The sequence below is a fragment of the Haliaeetus albicilla genome, chromosome 20 (genome assembly GCF_947461875.1).
Source record: "Haliaeetus albicilla chromosome 20, bHalAlb1.1, whole genome shotgun sequence".
Taxonomy (NCBI): domain Eukaryota; kingdom Metazoa; phylum Chordata; class Aves; order Accipitriformes; family Accipitridae; genus Haliaeetus; species Haliaeetus albicilla.
Window position 1 is genome coordinate 12,678,310 of NC_091502.1, and position 25,737 is coordinate 12,704,046.

The 25,737-nt window shown below is 40.8% G+C and overlaps 1 protein-coding gene and 1 long non-coding RNA gene across 2 annotated transcripts in view; one reads left to right on the forward strand and one right to left on the reverse strand.

Annotated features, from left to right (window-relative positions):
- Positions 1–16,496, reverse strand: part of LOC138690161 (uncharacterized) — a 31,452-nt gene extending 14,956 nt beyond the window's left edge. Inside the window, exon 1 of the long non-coding RNA XR_011328981.1 lies at positions 16,349–16,496. This is a non-coding gene — a long non-coding RNA (uncharacterized lncRNA). The remainder of the gene's footprint in view (positions 1–16,348) is intronic.
- A 4,361-nt stretch (positions 16,497–20,857) lies between these two features.
- On the forward strand, positions 20,858–25,243 carry MMP7 (matrix metallopeptidase 7). Its single transcript, XM_009913630.2, has 6 exons — positions 20,858–21,041; positions 21,573–21,796; positions 21,903–22,051; positions 23,687–23,812; positions 24,318–24,479; positions 25,034–25,243. Exons 1-6 carry the CDS (start codon positions 20,934–20,936, stop codon positions 25,054–25,056), a joined length of 792 nt encoding a protein of 263 aa, XP_009911932.2. The 5' UTR covers positions 20,858–20,933; the 3' UTR covers positions 25,057–25,243.
- Positions 25,244–25,737: the final 494 nt, after the last annotated feature.

Sequence of the window (25,737 nt, forward strand, 5' to 3'; positions counted from 1 at the left end):
TGCTGTTTGTCATCCTTACACACTGGCTGCAGAACTAATACTGACTCCACTGCTTTAGAGATGTAGAATGGTAACACAGCAGAAAGGTGTCCTCTTTTTGATAATACCTAAAATACTTCACTCCAATGAAAAATTAAACAAATAGGAAATCTATTCAGCAAATTGACCATGGTATCACACTTTTGCACTGTTGCTGTGATCGCTAAAGTCATACTCACATAACCTCACATCTTTCAAAATCTTAAAGAAACATTAACTAATACATGTTAAAAATATACTTGTACATTAATAAATTGAAGTGAGAAAAAAGGAATAACCACGGTGTACAGATGAGCACTATATAGCATGTACCTGTTCTAGCATGACAGCAGTTTGATGCTGTCATGCCATCACTGTGCTGGTATACCCAGTACAGCTCTCTTGCTTGGCCCTCTCTCATTCCCCAGTGCATTTGCTTCTACCTGAACTATTTTCTTGGGAGTCAACCTGAGCATCACTTCCTGGTCCTGCATTGTGAAGTCACATATTCCCTTTAACATATAATATTTGAATATATGTTTTATCTCTCAGAAGTGCTAGTCAGAAGAGAGCTGATGAAGCTCTAACAATGTCTCTGTTTACTTTGTCATTGTGAAGACATAATATGATGACATCATTCATAACATCCATAAAGTGACACAGCTAGACTTTTTTTCAAAATCGACTAAACAATATAATACCACTGGATGTCACTCAAAAGCAAGGACACTTTTGCTCTGTTAGTTAGCACATTGCTATTATTATAATCCAAAGTAAGTATATGAAATAAATCTGAGTATTTTGCTTCTACAGATATAAGAGATACAGATGCTGAACATTCTTAGGGGAAAAAAAGGTTTTGACAAGCCAGTCTTAAAAACTATTTGCTGAAGCCACATAGTCAGTCAAAATCCTTCCTGGGTCAACCTTCATTGGTCAAAGTAATTAGACCATTAGGCAATGCTATTTTAGAATAGTCAGTTTCATGGTCATTACAGAACAGGAGTGGGATTTCAAAGGATGTGGCCAAACACCGATTTTTTTTGCCTGTCTATTAAGCAGAGTGTAACCTTTTCTCTGTGATATGGGTAGACTTTGAGCAGTGGTCCGTATCTTTGTCACCTTGATTTTACATTGAAATGCACCATTACCTTCAGACCACAATGAATTCATATTAAGGTAAAAGGTAAAGAAGACATTTTGTGTCATTCTGTTTAAACAATACCTAGAAGTAGATTACAGTAGCTCTTCAGGATCTGATGAAGGAGGGAAAATACTTGCAACTTCCTTATGTCTGCAGACAATTTCCCCCACACAAAGCTGTCATGGTTTAACCCCAGCCAGCAACTAAGCATCATGCAGCCACTCACTCACTTCCCCCACCCACTCAGCGGGATGCGGGAGAGAGTCAGGAAAAGAAGTAAAATTTGTGGGTTGAGATAAGAATGGTTTAATAGAACAGAAAAGAAGAAACTAATAACAATAATGATAACAATAATAAAGGGATTGGAATATACAAGTGATGCATAATGCAATTGCTCACCACCTGGCAACTGACACCCAGTTAGTCCTCGAGCAGTGATCCCCCCACCCCCACTCCCCCCAGTTTATATGCTGGGCATAACATCACATGGTATGGAATATCCCTTTGGCCAGTTTGGGTCAACTGCCCTGACTGTGTCCCCTCCCAACTTCTTGTGCCCCTCCAGCCTTCTTGTTGGAAGCTGAAAAATTCTTTAGACTAAACATTACTTAGCAACAACTGAAAACATCAGTGTTATCAACACTCTTCTCATACTTAACTCAAAAACATAGCACTGTACCACCTACTAGGAAGACAATTAACTCTATCCCAGCTGAAACCAGGACAAAAGGGAATCTCCAGTGTCAATTTCTAACTGGTTTGGATGTTCAAAGTACTACTTGTACGAGGCTATAAACAAAGCAGAACTTCCTAGACCAGTGAATAAAATATATGTGTATCAATACAGATATTTTTTGAAGTTTCCTTATGCACAGTGACACAGACCTGCATTAGGAAGAGGTGAATCAAATAGTCAAAACATTTCTAAAGAACTCAAGGAACGTGATACCTCCGAACTTTGTGTAACTGCAAAGCGAGGACACTGATGTCAGAATAACCACTGTTTCTAAAGATGTTTGCTTTTCCTGTGTGTTTTTGTCAGTCACCTGTCCAAAAGACATTTTGAAGTGAGAGGGTTTTTTCTAAGAAAAGTGATGAGAATTTTCATGTTATGTCACCTTCTCATGCAAGCACTGCCGAGGAAGGACAACTTGTTTCAGTCATAAAAGGCATAAGCTCCAAGAGAACTTCAAGTGCAGCCTGCAGCAAAATACCAAAGCCCAAATCTAAGTGATCTAAGGAAAAGCAGTGCACACAAGTCCTTAAGTGTACACAGTATGTTTCAGTTACACAGGTATCTAAAGGTGCCTAATATTCAGCATGAATTTCATCTGTGAGTTTTTGATGGGCAGCAAATAGGCATACTACAGAAGCAAGTAGTTCCCACTCCCAAAGCAGTATCCCCAGCGTGCCAGCTTGAGTATTGCCTCTCTTCTTCCTCCAGTTGCTCTCATCTTTCCTGCTGCATCCTGCAGAGCAGGGAGGTCTGCAGAACCAGGCAGTGGATGCTCTGCCTTCCAGTCCTTCAGACACACAGCTCATCTTCCACCCACAACAGGGGAAGTGAACAAATTGGCCTTCGTGTGATATTACGACCTTAAAACTGCAATTCTACCAGGATACAAAGAAATCCTCACACAAGGGAATAGTTTAATGGGAAGCCATTTAAATATGTCACCTAAGTCTTGGAACTCACACAACAACTTGTTTTTAATGTTTAGAAACATATATGTGCAACATCTGTGAAAGAAAACCTCTTAAAGGTTGAAATTTTTACCTAACCTCAGTCTTAGTCATCTCACTCCATTCTAGGCATGTAAGAGTTTGGTGTCTAGCCTAGACTCCATCAATGGCCAGTACTGAGAGAACAAGAGAGTCAGAGTGTCCTTCATCCCACCTATTGTGCCTCTTATAACAGAATTATTTGCTTCTTGGAAGTGACTCTCCCTTTATATTTGACTGTACAGAGAACCTGATGAATAAGATACGATGGATTTCAGATGACTAGTCTGATGACCAAAATATTTAAATTACATGTTTCTGGCTCTTGTAGCAGGTTCCCTTCTCTTGAACCAATTGTGTTGGTTTGAATGGCACAAGACAATCAAAATATTCATTAAAGAAAAAAACAGAATTCCTTTTGTAAATATGATTGGGCATAAAGGGGTAAGAGAATGAGAGAGGGACATGTCACGAGCATGCTAAATCATGATGCATTCTTCCACTATTTGCTAGGAGACAGACACCTTAGGAGAATCTATTTACCACTGCCCTTAGAAATTAACCCATGGCAGCTCTCTATGCTGGGGGAAAGAATTCTTTAATTAGCCCACATAATTTTAATTCCCTGCAACCCTAGATGTTGCTCATACTGTAGCTGGGAATATAGGATCTGTTGACTTAACACGTACAAGGGATTTGAAAGAAAGCCAATTTAAAAGGGAAGAAAAATCCAGGGGTTACTATCCTCTGGGTTCAAATTACAGTAGTTTCTGGTTGAACTGTTTATCTGAGTACAAGAACTGCCAGCTAAAATCCAATATGCATTTTGCTACAACAAGGGAACTTTTTCCCATTTGATAGATGTCATGTTGTGCTAGGTCATGTATAAGGATGTGAAAGAGAGGAAATAGGAGGCGATGTTCACTGAGTTGAAGAGGAATTTTGGACAATGGAATATGTCCCACAAGCTCAGTCATCTACCTCCTACCAGTGAAATACTTCTGTTGATTTCCATGAGCTTTGGAAGCTGCCCAGAACGATGATGTGGCAAACCAGGAAGAGTGAAAATCCAAACCCGCTTATGTGCAGCAGCTAACAACCCCACCACTCAGCAGGCACATTCATACTGACCTTCAGTCAAAACTGTTGGGTTTTTTTCACCAGGGATTTTGTATTCTGATACATGCCAAAGGGTTGAAGAACAATCAGTTTACAAGAATCCTTTTTAGGAAGGATTTTTACTGCTTCCTTCCATTTCCTAGCTCAGGCCAGGAATGGGTTTATCTGCATGGAAGGTTTAGGGTTATTGCATATATTGTCAATAGTTGTCTTTCATTAGCTCCTCTCAGCTTCCCATCCACAGTGCTGCTGCATCTAACCAAAACTACAAATTTCCTTTGTACTACTCACCATTGAAACATATCCCTTTTGTCAAACCCTTTTCCAGATGTGTTATGGATTTCAGGCCAAATTTGACTTTCCCCAAGGAGATGACTGCAGGGCCGGTACCCCGGGAAACTGCAGTCAAAAACGTAACAGAATTCAAGGACAAAAGTTAAAGAAACTCTTTTCTTTGTGCTATGAAGAAATTCAAAATAAATGATCACAACTGTACTTTCTGGTCTAAAAATCCTAAGTGCCATATGTTTGGTTTATTACAATATATCACAAAAGGCAGGAATTATTCATCTGTCAAACAATGTAAGTTTCTTACAAAAGCTAAACTGTACTTTCAAATCCGATGTTAAGCCTAATGGATTTTCTTCTTTTGTTAGGACATGATCTGTTCAGTGGGGTAGGATAGCTCATGCATTTGACCATTCTCTTGGACATATTCACAACATAGAAATTTTTCAGCTCAGAGGAATTCTACCCTTAGGTAGAATACAGCCCTTGTATGGCAAGTTGTACTGAAATGGTCCTCATGTGAACGGCTAAGCTTCTCTCCTCCCCTGTAATACATCATAGCATAATAATATTAATTCTAGTCTAAAATTGGATGAATAATTCGCTGAGGCCCAGAGGGAATAGTATAATTATAGCTAAATGGAATATATGAGTGTCCTTTAGCAATATTAGTCCTCATTTTCAAAAAAATCATAAAAGTATGCTTAACCAGTGGGAAAAACTTACATGTCCTCTGGAAAATTAGCTCAAGAAGAGCACCTTTCTCTGCATAACATTCTGCAACAAATCCAAGTATTTTGGAATATAAGTAACATATTGAACAAAAATCCAGAATGCAGAAGAATGAAGAATTTATATACAGCTACTTTTGCTCCAGCCAAAAAAAAAAAAAAAAATCCTGTTGTTATAACTACTTACACAGTGACCTTACTGAAATCCTTTTAGTTAAGTTCACACTCCCCTTTATAATATTACTTCCTTCTACCTACCCTTTAGGTGAGAATGTTTATTGTATACTGTTGGGAATGAGTAGTTCAATAAACTGTATGATAAGTAATGTGTCATCTCTACAAGCTGAAAGTACTGAAATTTAACAAGATCTAAAAGAATAAACCCATATTCTGCATTTGCTCCAAGTGCCTCAGGTTTAGAAAAAGGTGTGTGAGCTCTGGCCTATTCTTTTTTTATTTTTAAGACAAATCAGTGTTTTGGCAGTGGGTTTGCATCCCCATTTCAAAGTTTTTCACACCTCTGGGATCTTACTGGAGGCCATCTGTGCACAAACCTTTCCTGTGAGCCCCAAGCACTTCAGGACTCTCTTTAACACTGCAGGCATGTTCCCAGCAATATGTGAATGAAAAATTCAAATGAAAGAGTTCATTTAGTTTTAGACAGGGTTTTAAGACAAAAAGTGAATGATATTAATATCCCTTTGCTAATTTGCTAATAAGTAATAGTGTGGGAATAGTTACAGACTGCTTATTTGAATCAGTTGTTTCCATGAGATTTTGATTCAGTTCTTTCAAGCAAAAATAGATATACACATTTTCATTCAGTTTTGATGAAATTCACAAAGTACTTTAAAGTAAAGAAATACAGGAAGTTTTCACTGGGATTAAAAATGCAGAAAATTCAGGATTTGAAAGAGGAAGTGGGGGGCAAATGTAATGTTGAGCTGAAGGAAAAGGTTTAAATGTAGTATTTTTTCACATGTACACTTCACTTTGCAGAACATGCTGACTCCATCAGTCAACTATCAATACTGCCTGTAAACTACTTCCATTATGCTTGAAACGAAATTATGATTATTTTACAATGGCTGTAGAGTCATAAAATGACAAGCAGAGCTTGCTGAGACCACTAACATGCTGCAATCATTACTACAGAACACAGAGAAGGAAAACCAGCTGTTCCTCAGCCATTTACTTTGCATTCACATTGGTCTGTGGTCAATGTGGCCGTGGTCCAGCACATCCATTTTTCTCTTAACCTCAACAATGTTCATAGTCTTACACATAGTTCATAGGAACTATGAGCAAGTAGAATTAAATAAAGATTTGGGTTTTTTTTTCTAGATTTCATTTACCTTTTTTCTGATTCTTAAGAACATGCAAACAACTACAAATGGGAAAAAGTTCTGCCTGGATGTTAAAGTCCAGAAGCATCAAAAGGACGCTGTCAGCCTGCAGCTGTTGATCTGAGTACTGAGCACTCCTTTGCATGCATGCAGTTTTGAGCATGTATATATTTTATGTAAGATCTTTCAGTATACTAGCACCTGTGGTACTAGAAACTGATGCATTCAACATATATTTTGGTCAAACAAGATAGTACCTAAAAAATCCCTCACTTGCTTTTGTACAACAGATCTAAAACTTGGATACTGGAATTCTGGTTATCCTGCTCCTGTCTTCCTAAAACCCAACTGGCATTTAGAAATGCAGCTCCAGTTCTCCAAGGAGAGTGGTCGATAAATAAGTGATGTTTTTTAACTTGCTTAGAAGTTTACTGTAATGGAGATTCTGAAGTCTTACCAAGCAATCTGCTGCAACCTCAACTATGCTGGTGTTAGGGCATTTTTCCTATCTGCTAAGCTAAATCTTTTCACAGCAGACACTTCTTTTCCCTTTGCCATTATGACCCATGTAGCTGTGGAGTGGTATCATGTCTTTCTTCAACCCTCTCTTCTCTAGACTTAGCAACCCCATTGCCTTGAACCTTTCCATGGAAATTATGTTTCAGATAACATTCCTGTGGCTCACCTCTGTGCTTCCTTCAGTTGGTCCCCACCTTTCCAGATGCATGTTGCACAAAACCGTATGCAAAACTCTCCTCAGGGACTTATTAGCACTTGTTGAAACAGAACAATTATTTCATTCATTTTACTTCCGGGATGATGTTTGCCTGTTTCAAAAAAGCAGAACTTTTTTTTTTTTTTTACTCCCATTCAGCTTGTGATCAACTATTAACTAGTTCCTCATCCTGCCTGGTAATATGCAACATTTAACCACAACCACAGCACATGATCTCAATTCCTTTTTAAACTGCACCCTGTTTTGCTGGGTCTTGGAGGTCAAATGGTATGTTTCCAACTTAAATGTGTATCACAGTCTGATTTAATGTGCACCTGCAAAATCCAGAAGGCTTCACCTCTTCTATCCATGATACCTGTACTTCACATGAAATGCTTCATTAAAAAAGTCTCTAGTTGACTTTTTTCCTAACTCCAGTTTTTAAAATAATTTTTTATCATCTTTTTTTGTTTGCTTGTTTATGTCTGTGAATCCTTATTTCTAATGTTAATCCTTCATCTAGCCCATGAGGAACTGGTATGTCCTTGTGTTTATTCCAGATAGTGACTTAATAAACAATAACTTACAAGGCAGGGCTTCAACAAAACAGATATCGCCCTCCATGGCTTTTAGCTTCCCTTGGGTTGTTCTATGCAGGATGCTGACATGAAAACCCTGTTCTCTCCTCTATATGGAAGGTTAAGCTGGGGAACTCGAATTTGCTGAGTTCCCATCACTTTGAATGAGACAGTAATACAAATCATTCTAATTTTAATAATGTGGCCAGACAGAACTTGGCTAGGTCTGTTTTGTTAAGATTTGATAGCATAGGTAGGTCTAGTATCACATCTTTTGCCCAGGTGGCCAAGAAGGCCAACGGCATCCTGCCCTGTATCAGAAATAGCGTGGCCAGCAGGAGCAGGGAGGTGATTGTTCCCCTGTGTTCGGCACTGGTGAGGCCGCACCTCGAGTCCTGTGTTCAGTTTTGGGCCCCTCACTGCAGGAAAGACATTGAGGTGCTGGAGCATTTTCAGAGGAGGGCAACCAAGTTGGTGAGGGGCCTGGAGCGCAAGTCTTATGAGGAGCGGCTGAGGGAACTGGGGCTGTTTAGTCTGGAGAAGAGGAGGCTGAGGGGAGACCTTATCTCTCTCTACAACTACCTGAAGGGGGTTGTAGTGAGGTGGGTGCTGGTCTCTTCTGTCAGGTGGCTGGAGATAGGATGAGAGGAAATGGCCTCAAGTTGTGGCACGGGAGATTTAGGTTAGATATTAGGAAAAATTTTTTTACTGAGAGGGTTGTCAAACATTGGAATAGGCTACCCAGGGAAGTGATTGAGTCACCATCCCTGGAGGTATTCAAAAAGCGCATAGATGGGATACTCCATAACACGGTTTAGTGGGGATGGATGATCGTTGAACTCAATGATCTTGAAGGTCTTTTCCAACCTAAATGATTCTATGATTCTATGATCTGCTCATTTTAAGCATTTTCCATAACTCTCATAACAGGACTTCAGCATCATGTAAAAGTGGCATTTAAATTTACAACACCAAACTAAGCCAAAGCACTGAGGGAGGGAATGAGTGGTACTACACTGACTTCTTAAAAATAACTCAGTTTATTTAATGGTTTCTAGAGACAAAGCAATGTGCTTTTGCTTGTAGAAGATAATGTCTGTTCGTGCAAATTCCTTCACACAGGATACCTGTAGGTGGTATCTTTTGCTTACCCCTAAACACAATGATTATTCATTGCACTGGGCCAAACATTATCCCTTCTGGAGCTGGACTTAATAAGCCTTAACAAAACCAATGATGAACTCTGCTTGTCTTCTTTTAGGGCTTGAAAACTTCCAGGGATCCCCTTTGGTCAGGTCAGCACAAGACAACACAGAACATCTTTACAGAGGGGTGGTCATGTCTCCTACAGCCCAGGAGGAGCTGACAGGCCACATGCAGCACCCAGAAGCTGCAGAAGTAGCTAGACCAGGAGCAGTCACCAGCTGCAGCAATGCTGCCTTTTGGAAAGCTCTCTTCAAGACCAGGCTCAGGTCTGGAGAAGCAGCGGGTTTGCCAGCCCAGCACTGTGTGCTTTGCAGCCGAGCACAAGCTGCTGGTGGGCAGTCAGCCCCCGTCCCTTTACCGGCTTCCTACAGAGCCACATACACCCTCCGGGTCACCTGCTGAACGGCTCCTTGGCTGGGGACCATACTTGTGCTCTGGTCATCTGTAACCAAGGCACACAGCAGGACTGAGCTTGTACGGGGTAATGTGATCCCCACGGAGGAAGCAAACATTGCCAGTTTTTATCATACCTTTTAGGTTTTGTCAGCCTCTGTTTCAAGGTCATATTGCCACATTTCATGTTGACTAGATTACTCAATTTTCTAAAATTGGATCTCTCATATATTGTTGTTTTGTGATCTCTTCCCTCATTATGCAGAATTCAAAGGGTTTAGTCACTCCTACCAAACTAACTTCCACATACCTCACATGACTCCAGCATCTCTTTTTAAGGACATATTTGCTATGGTGTTTGTCTGTCATTTTCCTCTCTCTACAGCATTCATAGGTTTATTTATCGCTATAATTTTGGATTTAATAAGACTTGATCTTTCCAAGTGCCTCAAAACCCCTGAACTAGGTGAATATATAGTATGCCTTCCACTTCTGTGGTTCCCCTTTTAAAGGCAATTGAGTCCACCTTCATCTGTGCAACTTTAGCTGTTTACCAGCTGAGATTGCAGGACAGTGTGAAAGTTGAAAGACTAAGATACAAGAGCATGAGGGGGGAAAAAACCTAAAAACTGAAGGAATTGGGTTACTGTAGTAGACCTTTTAGTCAAGTGATTAGTAAGGTGAGAATAAAAAAAAAAAAATCCTGTAGGAGATCTCCTGCTCAACGGAGGCTCAGGAGAAGTGCCACAAGCCAATGAGCCTTTTTTTGGAAAAAAGGGTGTGTGCAGAAAGGGTCAAATGTGATAGTATCTTAGGCAAAGCTAGAGTTTGGGTTATACATGTATCTGTTCTTAGCCCATGCTTGCTTGCTTGCTTTCCTGCTTTCTACTGCACTCTCTCTTCCAGTTGTTATAAAATTCTTGCATGCCATTTCTGTCACAACAGTAATAGCTTCGGATGTCTTATTTTCTGTTACAGTGTTTTCATACTGGCTATCTACGATTGTAGGATTCTCTTCTTTCAGTCCCACAGGGATGTACTGTATAATCATTAAAAGCTAATGTAACTTCAGTTGGTTTTTCCATATTACATGAAAGCAATCCAGCTGTTGGGAAAAGAGGCTGGAGGCTGTGAAGAAGCTAATTAAAGTTCTAGTTCATACCACACAACCACCTCTACATCACAGCCTGCAGCTTTAGCAGATCTAGGCCAGGTGAGCTGTGTGGATTGCTTGTCCATCCTCACCCACTCTAGAGCATAGTAATGCTATAACTGTGCTCTGTTTACCTTGAGCCCTGCCTTACCACAAGACAGCAAATGTTGTCCTTGTGTGGTTTTGAGAATGCGGGTCTCTCGGATCCTGCTTCTATGAATCCAGAGACTTTTTTCTGAATATCCAGTTATCTCAGTCATGCATCTGAGAGCAGCTTTACCTGTCTGAGAGATTAATCTGACAGCTAGTTACTCACATTAGTCTGAAACTTCTCCCAGCTGTAATGGTGAAATGAAAGCTGAATTTTATTTTCTTTGGTAATGTTCAAAAGATGTTAGTGGCAGCAATGCAGCTTTGGCTAGTACAGATAAAGTAAGCAAACCTCTCCATCCCCTGCAAAGTTATACTGTAGTGTCATTGTATGGTGTTGGCTAGAAAATTGCTGAAAAACATACACTCATATTCAAGTGGGTTGGCTTCACAGTTCGCTGGGGAAGTGGGGATAGCTTCCTGATCTCTGCAAGGATGCTTACACCACATGATAGCTAAACTAAGTGAGGCTTCCACACAGTTCAATTGGTAAGTCAGTAAAGTTGCATGAGGTTGCATCCCTAAAGTGGAAACTGGCAAGTTTCAAGCAGATTCATTGTTACAGAAGTTTTTCTTTCCACAATTAACCACAAAATTTTTGCCATTAAGTATAAGCACGTTCAAATCTTTTCTCTCAAGAATTTCTGCTCCTATGTATCTCCTACCATTAAAGTTTCACTATTCATGTAGCATAATATTCCCTTAGCTGCTTAGTGTATTCATTTACTGCTTGTTCACCATATGAAAAATGTATTGCCATCTTGAGGTATACTCATGTCACTTTGTTCCATTCATTTCACTCACCCATATGTATAGAGTCCCTAATGATAGAACATCTTTCTATACCTACACCTACTTCGCAAGTTAATGTTATGCTACTATAAATATTACATGGGGTGAACAGCCTGCTAGCATATATACACTCTGAATAAAAAATAAGTAAATAATCATGTTTTCTGATTTCACATCTGTTTCTTTTCAGTTTAAATTAATATTACAAGACAAAGTTGCAAAGAAAGAAGGCCCATATAAATTCATAAAAATAATATGTAGAAATAAAAGAATAATGGGAAATGTCTTACTGCAACAGAGTCAAATTCTGTAGAGGTATAAAAGATGCTATAAGCTATATAACAGGCCAGCTGTATGTTGGGTCCAACAGAGAAAACAGTCCATCAGCATAAAAACAGTTGATCAAACTTTGATCCAAATTTTCATCTTGAAGACCTCTAGTGAGAGCATGCGAACTTTGCTTTCATGGAACAATGCCTACAAATTTGGCTTGGTGGGCAACTATAGAGCTGTTTTATGATCTACTGCAGTTTTCAATTGGGCAGGAATGGGCTGGGGGTTTTTTGAAGCCTGGGGACAGGTATGGCAAACCAGGGCAGAGTTTCCCAAAAGCTGACTCCTGCTCACATATTCTTGCAATTAATGTAACCACCCTCAGCGGTTTAGGTCAGACATCCTGAGTGAAAGTAGAACAATAAGACTTTTTTTTTTCTTCACAAGAAACTATGATAATAAGGCAGGGAATGAAGACTACTAATTTCACAAATACTGGTGTTACCAAGAGCATGATGCATTTGCTCTTTTAAGGTCTGGCACTATTGTCTGTATTAAAAGCAGGAAAAGCCACCTTTGCTTGACAAAAACTTTCACATTATTGAAGTGACTACTTTTTTTCTCAGGATTTGGGAAGCTGTCATAATCCACAGTGCAGCAGCTATAACAGCCATACAGGCTAATGTCCTGCTGTGACCTAGATAGGGAGCACATCCCTAGTGTAACACCTCTGGTTTCGCTGTACATAAGTGATGAATTTAAACTAATTGTAAACTACAGAAAACCAGCTGTATTGGAATTGTGTAAAACATACTAGGTTTGCTTTTTCTTTCTCCTTGTCATGGTATGGTCATTGATCTGTTACTAATGCGATGGAGTCAAACCACTTCCATCCTTTGCAGAGCAATATGTGACAACTACCTCCAGAGCAAGCCAGAGTAACAGCAGGCTGGGACAGGTTATGTTCAGACAGGGCGCTGTGACAGATTAATTCTTACTGCAGAGGGCTGTTTCCTTCCATAGAATCCAATCTCCTTCCATAGAAATTTAAGCTTGCATTATGTAAAAATACAAACTTTACTTACAGTAAACTTTTGGGACACAGATTGATGACTGGCGAGAGTCTTCCTTTAATGTGCAATCTTTTTTTGGTACACATTAAAGGATCATAAAGGATTAAAATACACAGAAGCCTATTGTTCCTGACCTGTGGTCAGCCATAATCACTTGGCAGTGACAATGCCTCTGGAGAAAACGTGATGACGTCAAGTTGCTTTTAAAGGGCCGGGGCACTGGGTGTGCCTCCAGGAGCATTTCACTCCAGACCAGGCATGTGTTTTTGAAACCAGTCTCCCAATCATCTGCACTTGTTGCACTTGAGTTCACACTGGCATCAGCTGGGCATGAGGAAACTGTGTCCCTTTCAGATGGTACTGAGCCAAAAAAACACCCCACCCCACTGATGGACACTCAGCCTGCTGGACCAGACCTGAGCTGGTCTGGAGCAGCCCCCTCCCACATGGGTTCCCAGGCTTCAGCACCTGCTCTTTTACGCTCCACATCCACTTTATTCTTTAATATAGGCATAGACTTTGGTGCCTGGAAAAGAGTCTAAGCAGACTTTGGGCAGTGATGAAATTGTGATGTGGAATTCCCTCTTCCCTTTTTTTTGCCCTGAAAACTCTCTAACTCTAGTGGGTTGATCTTGGCTGGCTGCTAGATGCCCACCCAGCTGCTCTCTCACTCCCCCTCCTCAGCAGGACAGGGGGAGAAAATAAGATGAAAAAGCTGGTGGGTCAAGATAAGGACAGGGAGATTGCTTACCAATGACCATCATGGGCAGATTTGACTTCAGGAAAATTAATTTAATTTATTGCCAGTTAATAACAGAGTAGGATAGTGAGAAATAAGAACAAAACTAAAACATCTTCCTCCCACTCCCCCTTCTTCCCAGGCTGAATTTCACTCTGTTGTTCTCAATTCCTCCACCCGCCACCCCCCATCCCCCAAGTAGTGCAGGGGGGATGGGGATTGGAGTCAGTTTATAACACTTCACCTCTGCCGCTCCTTCTTCCTCATGCTCTTCCCTTGCTCCAGCATGGGGTCCCTCCCATGTGATAGAGTCCTTCACAAACTGCTCCAGCGTGGGTCCCTTCCACGGGCTGCAGTCCTTCAGGCACAGACTGCTCCAGTGTGGGTCCCCCACGGGGTCACAAGTCCTGCCACCAAACCTGCTCCAGCGTGGGCTTCCCACAGGGTCACAGCCTCCTTCAGGCATCCACCTGCTCCGGTGTGGGGTCCTCCCTGGGCTGCAGGTGGAGATCTGCTCCACCGTGGACCTCCCTGGGCTGCAGGCGGCCAGCCTGCCTCAATGTGGTCTTCCCCACAGGCTGCAGGGGAATCTCTGCTCCAGCGCCTGGAGCATCTCCTCCCCTCCTTCTGCACTGACCTGGGGGTCTGCAGGGTTGTTTCTCTGACATGTTCTCACTCCTGTCTCCCAGCTACTGTGCAGCATTCCTTACCCTTTCTTAAATATGTTATCACAGAGGTGCCACCAGCATCACTGACCGGCTCAACTTTGGGCAGTGGCAGGTCTATTGGAGCCTGCTGGAACCAGTTGTATCTGACTTGGGGGCAGCTCCTGGTGTCTTCTTACAGACGCCACCCCTGCAGCCCCCCCCACTACCAAAACCTTGCCACATAAACTGAATACACTAACATCTGCCTACCTCCTGTTTTACATCTCTTACGTACTTGCTGGTTCTGGCCTGTAGCCTCCTTGGGAGGGTGAGAACAAAGGAAAATTCATTTCTTGCACAAAGAAAAATGAGAAAAAGGAGAGGGGAACAAGGACAGGGCTTCACTTGAGTAATGCTTTGCCTGAGGTTGAGTTATTGCCTTAGAAAAGGCAGGAGGTTGTACTTACAGGAAATGAAATGACATGTAGACATCAATTTTTTTAGATGAACACCAAAGTTCTTTTTAAGTGTGTGTATTAATGTCTTTATTAAGCTTTTTACAAATGAGACACTGTCAAAACCCTGCTATAATCAGCTGCAACCCCATCAAGTCTATATCTATTATCTAAACTTTGTACACTATTGTAACATACTCTTTTGTCAAATATTGTTTGGATGGAGCAGCTCTAATAGTTTGGTAAATTTTAGAGAAGAGACCCTCTGAGAAAAAAACAAACTGAAATGTAGAATAGCAGACAGGATGGAAAAGTAAAATATTAGACCGTACAAAAGAAATAGCAAATAAAAATTAAAAAAAGGTGAGAGGGTGTTCCATGCTCTATGGATCTCCTTGAGGCAATGATGCAAGAATTTTTATATTGTTTGCATGAGGCAAACATTTTTTAATGGCAAATTTACTGCCTTTAAGTTATATATTCATCATAACAGAGTAAAGAGAACAATTGAGAGGTCTTGTGGCTTTATCTGATTGTATTTCTTCTTGCAGTTTTGTAGAAAAATCTGAGATAAATGCATCACAGATGGAGCCAGGAGTACTATGAAAATGTGCAGTAACAGTAAGAGGCTTTTTTATAACTAAGGATGACAGTCTGTGGGCTGGGAAATAGCACACTTCAGGTATCTGTAATGTAAGTACCAACATCTGAATGCTCAGCTAAGTGTCCCCCTATGGCAGACAGTAGTCAGTAGGCAGTTACAAGCCACAAATCCAGGTGATTTTAGGAATCTAGTTACATGTAATGAAGCCCAGTGTTACCCTCAGTTTCAAAGAAATGGAGTGAAAAATAGCTACTCACATGGGGTTTGGTTAAGCAACTACTCAGGCTGGTAAGCAGCTATGTGAATAACTTCTAAAGTTAGTGAGGTTTCTTTGTGACTCACTCTTCACCACCCGAGTGCAAGCAGTCCTTATTTGGCTGTGCAGCTTTCTAATGGTTGTGTTGCTCATTAGGCAAAGTCAAAATCCACCATGTTGGAAAACTCAGCGTAACTTGCTTTATGTGAAACAGAGGCTGCAACTCTGCTCAAGGAAGGAAATTTTTGTTGAAAGAACATCTCAGTGGTAAAACCAAGTTTACCAACAAGGTGATGTTTTTGTCTTTATACTCAGTTACTGGAAATTAGACGGAGGAATAGAAAAGGACCCGTCTCACATCCAGAGGACCTGTCTGACCAGCAGACAGCTTCCAGCCATGACTCAGTGCTGTGAATCAGGAATCATTTGAATAGAGACAATAACATGATCATACCTGACAACTTCTAGGGGAAAAAAATGGTTTTAAATTTTTTTTTACCTATGTGTTCACATATGGCTGTTTCTAGTTTTTTACAATCCTCCTAGCTGAATCTCAGCCCCCTCTAATACACATGAGGTAAATCAAGCTTCTGCACTGGTCTTATGTTGACTGCATTCAAATTCAATCATCTCACACCTTCTATACTGGAGCATAAACCCCTGATGGTAAGTTTGTAATTCCTCTGGAACTGCTTTACTGCATGTCAGGTTACAATGAAGTCTAGCAACTCTCTAGTGTTTTGGGGCTGTTTAACTTTTTGATAGAAATAGGATTTTGCAAATCAGGCTAAAAGCAAAATTTTGGTTAATGTTATTTATACTCCCAGCACTTTTTCCAAAGACCAAAGAGGCTCAGCACAGGTAAAGGCACAAGAAGGTAAGGTCTTGCTGCGTCTACCCTGCCTTTCAAACCCTGGCCTCCATTATCACCAAAGCCCAAACTCACTGTGCTGTCCCAGCATGTACAGACATGTGCAGATCCTCAGGATGAGTCAGGAAAAGCTTCAGACATTGACTGCTCCTTAGTTTGGGTTACATTTAGTGTGGACAGACCAAGTGCAGCATGCCTCCTAATGCTGTCACAGCTACTCTGCCTGCCCTTGCAACACCGTAATGTGATCAGTCTGTTTTAGATGGGACTCTGCTGCTTATCACGGAGATTTGCTGCAGGATTACAGGCAGTCTGAGGTTGCCTTAGTCCAACTACTAAGTTAAAGGTTTCCTACATGAAGGGATATGGTTTTGGCAAAACAAGATGTACACAGGGCTTTAGATTGCATCTTGACTCAGTCTTTCAAAGACAGTGTTGAGCCAGACTTACAAATGGATGGAGACAGCCAGCTACAAAAAGGAAATTCACAAATGAAAGGTGACTACAGGAGATTACACCACTGCTGCTGCTGAGCAAGGTTTGGATCCACACTGCAGTGAAATGCAGCTGACTGCCCTCCTGCCCTCTTCCCTTCCCCATGTCCTGTACATGTGCTTCTGGAGGAAGGAAAGACTGCATGCACCTGAAGGTTATATCTTTTGACTTCAATTTAAATTTAATAAAGCAAATTATTATATGGAAAACTTTGAGAGATCCATATGTCTCTGTTAGCTGGAGGAAAGATAGACTCCTGATCATTGACCAAAGGAGCAGACAAATTAAAAAATGGAGGATGTCAGAGCTAACACAGGTAGGTAACATTTACAGGAATGCCATTTCCCTTGTGATTTATTGCTCAAGATTATTATTGTAAAAACTTATCTCTATATTTACACCTTTTTCCCACATGATGTCCCAATTAAACTGTTGTAAATACAAAGCCATTAAATACAAAGCAATTCTAGACACTGTAAGAAGATGATAAATCCACAACTTGAGATATGTTAAGTTTGATTGCTTAAGTATTAGTAACTTAGATGTGTTAGTTTTTGTCACATTGTTTGTGGTGAACCGGAACATCTAATCCCTTTCCTGTCCTAAAGCAGTAGGATGTGAGGTAGATCTTGCTGGGAAATAGCTCAGTGCACCTTGATCCAGCCAAAGAGGAGGGAAGAACTGGATTGCCTCTCTCCAGGGATGGGCTGATGTAGTGCCGAGGGGCCCCAGCAGGACCTTGGCACCCAGGCAGGGGTGACTGGAGGTTTTTGCCCTTACACAGCCTGCAAAATGGATATGTAGCCCTGGGCAGCAGGTGCCAAGGTACTCCTTTGAAGAGAGCCCCCTCAGGGGTAAAATACATGGAAATGGAGTGCAGAAGCCATGGAGACGTGCCTCCCTCTACAGTCTAGGCCCCAGCCAAGAAAAATGGCCCATAACAACCATGAGGGGACTTCAAATTTGTGCTGCTCAGAGGCCATTTTGTGTCCAAAAGGAGCGTGCCACGCAAAGCTGAGACAAGAAGGATGAAGGTTCACTGTGTGGAAAAATGACAGGAAGTTTCTGAAGCAGACTGTGCCTCACTGGGCTTAGCCTGAAGAAATTGCAATCCAAGAAAAAAATAATTTTACTCTGCAGAAATGTTTGCCATGTTTGAATTTTATTTTTTGTTAGTCAAATTGAATAACCAGATAACAGAACAAAACAAATCAGGTGTCCTGGAGACCATAAGAATCCAGGTCTGTCCTGTTAGGTAGGACCTTAAATACAACATTGCATAATTCACAAGTGACCCAAACAAAACATTTCCCAGGAATTTTTGGCCAGTCTTTTTGGTTGTTATTCACTGTCGTGGGTAGACCACAGCCAGCAGGTAATCACCCACATAGCTGCTCACTGACTTGCCATGCACAATGGGATGGGTGAGAGATTAGGAAGTGTAAAAGAGAAAAAACTCATGGATTGAGATACAGACGGTTTAATAAGTGAAAGAAAGGAGCTTGGGGGGCAAGTGATGCAAAGGCTCACCAGCTCCCACAAGCAGATTGATGTCCAGCCAGTCTCCAGGCAATGACTACCTTGGAAGACAACCCTCACTCCACCTTCTTCTTCTGCTAGACCCATAACATTCACAAAAACATTTGAACAGCTTTTGACTTGCACTAACACTGTTGGCTGCATTCAGGTTGGGCAGAATCCAGCTGAGCCTCCTGTCCAAGTCAAATGACCAAGAAACAGTGTTCATTTAGCACTGAATCATTCAGTTCCTCTTCACTTTTTCATCCCAGTCATGTCCAAAGGAGGTTCAGTTCTTAGTTTCAATGTATTTTTCTCTAGACTACAAAAGCTCTGATGCCCATCAACGAGTTCCACATAGAATGTAGTTTCATGAAGCATCCTTGTTCACAGCAGGGTTACCCAGCTCAGAAAATATCACAGTGTAAACATTTCAGTGGCAATATTGTGAGTCTTCTTAATAGAATTTTACATCATGGAGTGCTTTTATTTTCACTGTGTGGCTACAGCAACTTCTATTATTAAATGTCTGTAACAGTGTTTCTTCTGACCTCCTTGAACTTTCTCTACACGGGTCATACTCTCTGGCACAGGCACAGGTTCTCTGCTGAATGTAAATGATATGACTATGATTGTGCAGGAAATTATTTTTCCTGACCCACAACAGTTTTTGTGAGTCAAGATCAAGACAAAAAGATAAAGTCTGGAAAATTCACACAGCTAAATCTAAAAATCAGCATCTGTTTCCTTTTGATATTGATTTTATTAGAATTAGATTGATTCCTGCTGATTTTGAGCCCAAAGAAATGAAAATTCTTTTCACAGAAAGTTTTTTAGTTCAATTAATGTTCATTGAAACCCTCTGTCTCTAAAAAAAAAAAAACAACAGGGAAGGGGAGTTGACAAATTTTCAGCAGAAAATAAAATTGAACATGACACCTGTCCTTTCACAGCAAGCTCTTGTGTTTACCTCTCCTTTTCAGTTTTGCCCATGGCCCAGTTAAAGATATATGAGAGTTGCTCAATAGTCTGTCAACTAGAATGGGGCCCTGGAGGCCTTCAAATTCCTTTTGTGTATATGAGGAAATAATAAGTACCACATGCTAGAGTCACAAAGTTCAAAGTGGTTTAAACACATCCTCACGTCCTGCCACTCAGACTCTGGTCCAGATCCTACTTTACTGCCACAGTCAGACATAAAGTCAGTTGTTGAGGAAGAAAAAAATGAACCTGCTCCTAACAATAAACCAGCTTTTTTTCATCAAGCTTTAAAATTTGGACATCGATAAATTTCCTGTAAGCCTACCAAAATGTACAGAAATGATCACATGGCAGGTATCTGGGCTGTTTTCAATAGCAGGTGGAAGCATTGTTCCTTTAGCGACTGTTTCAGACATTACTGTGTAATGTAGTCCTTTCCTTTATAATTCAGTAGTGTTTTGGTATAGCTCATCTCTCTCTGAAATCAAAGCCTTTCTCGTTATGTCAGTCAGAAGTACATTGGACTTAAGCTAGTAATCCATAAACTCTTCCATACATGTTCAGCTATACCCATACGAGCTGTCCTATTGTGAGAAACAGTAATGGTCTTTTCCCATTTATGCGCCTTTCCTTTCCGATTAGTGGTAATATGGTCACAAAACTGCACACCCTGAAAAAATAACAAGCCAGACTGTGGACTGGTGTTTACAGTCCTCAAAAGCTATCACTTCCAGTAGGGTCTGGTGGGCCAGTGTTAGTATCAGGGGACCAGGGAGGTTGTGGCTGCCCTGCTCAGCTTTGGTTTCTCTGCCTCTGCTTCACGGACCTCTGTCAGATTGCACTGGTACAGCTGGAGGTGGAAGATAGGTCCACATTTGTTAGGGTAAGCTCCTCTCTTTTTTCCTGAAGGCTTTCACCCATTCTTGTAAGTTACATTTTACATCTAGTTCTCCAATGTAAAGAGACTCTCCTGAAAGGCCATCTCATTTGGGAGGAGAAGGACAAAGGCTTCCCATTGCCTCCTATTTCTAGAGGGCACATTTAAAAAGCTCTCTTCCGATCTCTTTAAAAACAGCAGAAACCTCTTTAACTTCACTGAACTGGATTTCCTGCAGGATAGGATTTCTCACAAGAGAATTTCAATCAGAAAAATTACCTGGACAGTGTTAGGCATGCTCCTGGGGAAATGCCAGTAGTTTCAGTGAAATAGCACTCCCATCCATCTCATCTCTGCCTCTGCATTAACTAACACAGGCAGGCTGCCTGACCAAAAGGCTGCTGCAAAATGCCTTTGTGTATAAAGAACTTGGGGGAAGCACAGTAAGAAGTGATTATACAGTAATTGTACTGATGAAGTTACATAAAATGAACTTCCCTATGACCTTGTGGTTTCACTACCGTAATAATATGAAAAGAGAGAGCCAAAGCTGGCTGCTAGCTGTGACATGACATCAACAGGGAAGTTAAAGGAAAGATTTGTTTAACATGCTTTCATTTACTTCTTAGAATAGTGATGACATTACATTAACACCACCAAAAAGTGAGTCACATACGTAATTGCTGCTTGGAGCTATCAGGATCTATAAAAGCATTTTAGCTGTGGTCTTGAGAGACAGAAGGTCAAACCCTTTCTGCTGCAGCAAGGCTCCTTGGCAAGCTGGGCACTATGCAATACCTCCTACTTTGTGCTGCCATCCTCCTACCTAAGAGTCTTGCTTTTCCAGCACAACTTAAAACAGAATCATGGAGCAACACAGACTTTGAGAATGTAAAGGTATGTTAGCAGGGGCGCAACATAACTGCATTATGAATAACCTGAGCTTTGATTCAGCTTTCTTTCCTGTCTGTTTATATTATCTTCTTATCTTACATTACCACAACACTTTTTGCAGAGGTGATATAAAACAATTTAAACTTGCTGACTAGCTTAGGCACCCTAAGTCTAACTTACAAAAGAGACCAAGTTCCAACTGGCAAATAAAGGGGAGCATGTAATTTTTAAAACATCTCAAAAATATTATGTAGACTACACTGGAAGGCTGCAGATTTGAATGCTCTGTAAATTGTGTTTACTTAAAAGGACTCCTTGCTTACAGTGTTTCACTGCTATTGCAATTCTTTTTATATATGCTAATTAATCTACACTACAGAGAGAACAGCATTTGGTAAACTGAAATGGGAAGAAAAAATACATCTAAAACTAGCCGTGACTGCAGGATGATGAAACAATTTAATCAAATGTAAAATACATTGCCAAAAGATCACAGATACATGTATTAATTTTTATTTTCCTTTCTTCTTCCAGGCATATCTTGATAAATTCTTTCCAGTTCTTACAAAAACACGAACCCTAAGCTTAGAAGAGAGGATTAAAGAAATGCAGAGGTTTTTCCACCTGACTGTAACTGGAAAATTAAATGCAGAAACAGAAGAAATAATGAAACAGCCCAGATGTGGAGTCCCTGATATAGAAGATTACAAAACATTTCCTGGAAATCCAAGATGGAAAAAGACACAGTTGACTTACAAGTTAGTGATGTTTCAGGTTTTACAGGGAAAGGGGTTGCTTTGTATTTAACTGTGTGGGTTTTCTTCACACCCTAAATGACATTAATCTGTTTCCTTTTGCTGTCAGGATTGTCAATTATACACCTGATCTACCCCAAAAGAAAGTGGATGATGCAATTAGAAGGGCTTTTATGGTATGGAGTGATGTGACTCCACTGCAGTTCCAAAGAGTATTCAACAGACATGCAGACATTGTGATTGGATTTGCACGTCGTGGTGAGAATATCTGTCTTTTTTAAAATGCAATGGTCCATATTTGACTCAAAGCATGTATTTTTATAGTCACAGCTTTAAGAAAGAACAAAGAGTTTGGAATTATTCTGAAGTCTGCATAAATTTTATCTTCCATCATGCCCCCAAATTTACATGTTATGATTCCCTTTTACTCCTATGAAACCATTAGAAAATCCTTTCAGAGTTACAGCTGTGAAATGGAGGGAGAATTCAGCTCCAGAATGACACCCCTAAATTTAGATGTTCAAGGCTCTGTCTGCCTTGACAAACTGTGCAAACTAATGGGAACAAATCTGTAGAGCAAACCAGCTGGTTCTGAAGATCCAGCCTCCACAGGCTGGATTCAGGCAGGTTCAAGCGGATTTACTTTTGTCCAGATCTAGTCTGGTTCCCTGGGCTAAACAGTCTTTGGCAGTGGGGATGCATTAGGTTTGGCCATAGAGAGTATCTTCTGGTTGATTTTCTTCTAGAAGGAATCCCATTGGTGCACTCCAAGATTGCACCAAGCTGCAAGCCAAAGCATGGTAAATGCAGATGACCAGTAGAGTCACTTCAGAAGCTCACTTGCGATCCAGACTAATACATGAATGTAGCCATACCTTTAACTTGTGCCTGGCACCTAAACTGACTCAACTTAGCCAAACTAAATGCCTACTTTAAGGGTAGCTGACTTGTTCTCTAGATCCATTGACAATATTTCCTAGATCTGCACTCTCCAAGTGAAGATCAGACACCTGGCTTACAAGTAGATGACTGCATATAAACACCAAAATGTCCCAAGCTCATGCTTCACTGATGGGAAGCATACTAAGTTGCCATGAAGAGTTGACTAATGTGCCCGTCAGTGAGAAAGGATCTTGCAAGCTGGAATAGGTTTTAATCCCTTGTCACACACTAGGACTAGGTCTCTTCTGCCTCTGTCAGACCTGCCCCGAGGTCCACCCACATGATCTGGGGGAAAGGACATAGACATTTGAGTCCCCAAATACTCCTCAATCAAGTCAGAGGCTCACTAAGGGGTAGGGGGAAATTTTCAGAGCTGGTACAAATATATCCTGTCAGCTCCTGCACTCAATGTAGGAAATGGTAACATTCCACATGCAGTGTGATAGAAGTAGGTAATAGACTGTACCCCAAGGCTGAGGGCAAATGAACTTAGCTCTTCAGGAACATGGTTATCTATCACAAATCATTGTCTTCCACTAAAATCAGTACAAGTGAGAATGTCTGCAGCTAATGTTGCCCAGCACTTTCCAACACTGAAAACATTCAGGCGCTTATAATGTTGTCAAGCATTAAGTATTTATTCTGAAATAATCTCTGGTTGCTGCTTCAGAACCACATTTCTGACAAAGGCTCAGAAAAAATGTTCAGCTCTTTCTGAAACATGCAGCAGCCTTAATTATCAAATACAAGTCTTGAACATAAGTCATGAATTTGGAGAGTGTTTTCTAAGCCTTGCTCCTCATTTTTACAACCTTGCTGCTATTGTAGGATTTTTTTTTTAAGGATTGGTAATGAACAAAACTAGCACAAACAAACAACGTGCTTCAATTTGCTGAATTTAAACATTACAGCTGATGCCATATGATGACATTTATTTCTTTTCAAATGCAGAGCATGGTGATGGATATCCTTTTGATGGAAGAGGTAACACGTTAGCTCATGCTTTTGCACCTGGAGAAGGGCTTGGTGGAGATGCTCATTTTGATGATGATGAAAGGTGGTCAGAGTCCAACCGAGGTAAAACCCACATGTGTGTATGAAGGGGAAAGGCTAATATTGTACATGTTAGAAGAACACAGTCATAGGAAATGCATTCCATAGCTCTTCATGTTTTGGTACCATTTAAGTACCAACATTTCTGTTCTTTTAAACTAGCTTTCTCAGTACTTGTGCTTCATTATGATTAGCAGCTACACAATGCCTGTTCTGTCCATATTTTAAAGCACTTTTCACAGGCTAAACAAGGACTACAAGCTGCTGTTTTTTACATAAATTATGAAAAGGTAAAATGACTTGCTTGTAGGAATAAGGTTCACTAAAAGCAGAGCTGGAAAGAGACTCAGGGTCTAGATGTGTATGCAATGCTTTTATTAAAATATTATAGTTACATAAGAAAGATCAAAACTCCAAGGTCTCATTCCAAGAGAATGAAAGATATAAACTCTCCTGCTACTTCAATTCTTTTTATGATAAAAAGAAATGCCATACCTTTAACATACTTTTCTATGCTTCTGTGCTGCAGAAGTTAATTTGTTCCTTGTTGCTGCTCACGAATTTGGCCATTCTTTGGGACTTGCTCATTCAAATGACCGTGAAGCTCTGATGTACCCTATCTACTCATATGTGAACCCAGCAACCTTCAGACTTTCAGAGGATGATAGGCGAGGAATTCAGAAGTTATACGGTAAATTCATGATGAGATTTGATTTTCAAGATAAAACCTACTGGGGTACAGGTTTCACTGCTCTCCCTGATTGCAAGGTCCTTGTTATATTACCAAAAAGAAAGAAGAGGGACAAACTTGGGAAAAACACATGCCTGTATGCTCCATCCACTATGTTCCTTCCGTAGTGTGTCTCCACTGTAACCAAGAGGTGATGGAGCAGCAGTGCAGTGGCCTGGTGCACTGTCTTCCTGCACACCTACATATTGCCAAACAAATCCTGTGGACCTTGCTCTGCAAATTAGCTGTTTCAGTGAGTGGAGCTACTGGCAGGGAAATGAGAGATACTGTGGCACTTACTAAGTCAATGGGACAGTTCAGTGAAGGCATAAACTACTCAGCAGTAGGAGTCGAGCATAACCAGAATTGACCCCACGGGGTAAGCTTTGCCAGGCTTGCTTTTTTTAGGCACCACCTTCCTCAGGGCATGCTAGAGGAACACTAGGAATACAACATAGTTGCCTGTGATGTCCATTACCAGTACAGTCTCCATGTTTTGTGCTTCTTTCCCACAGGGAGAAAGTCGTCAAACTCTTGAAGAAAGTGCTTCAAAAAGACCAAAGAATTCACATCTGGTTGTTTTTCTGTTCCAAACCAATTTTAATCCTCTAGCTAATTAAAGTGGTAAACTCCTGGACTGCACTTTCTCTCCCGGAATTTTTATATTGATTTGTTTGCACTTTATACAATTTCACTTAACAATTAAAAAAACCCTCAAACTTGTATACTCTGTTGTCTAATTTTTTTTTTTATTTATTTCTGGCATTTCACTGGGGGATTAAATAATGCCTGCACGTGTGATAGACAGACAGACAAATATCTTTCTGAATAGAGGAACAGGCACCTAAAGAGTGGGTGTGCATTTACTGCTGGGGTTACAAACCCTGTTCCTGGCTTGCTTTCAGTTCCCATGCATGTCCTGGCCTTTCACAGTACCTACTGATGCCTCCTCAGAATCACAGTGTGCTTCCCATATGGCTCACACATAGAGGAGTAGGTCTCCACAGTGCTTCCTTCAGCATGGGCTGGGATGCTTTCCCAAAGGGAACAGCTTTTCAGCTTTGTGTCCTCCCTGGCTTGCCAGAGAAGCAGGTTTGAGAAGTCGTAGACTAGGATTCCCATTGTCCTCTGTGATACTCAAACACCTATCAGGTATTTTGAAATTTAAAAAAAAACAAAAGAGGAATTCTCCTTCCCTCCTTTGGAAGACTAATCCCAC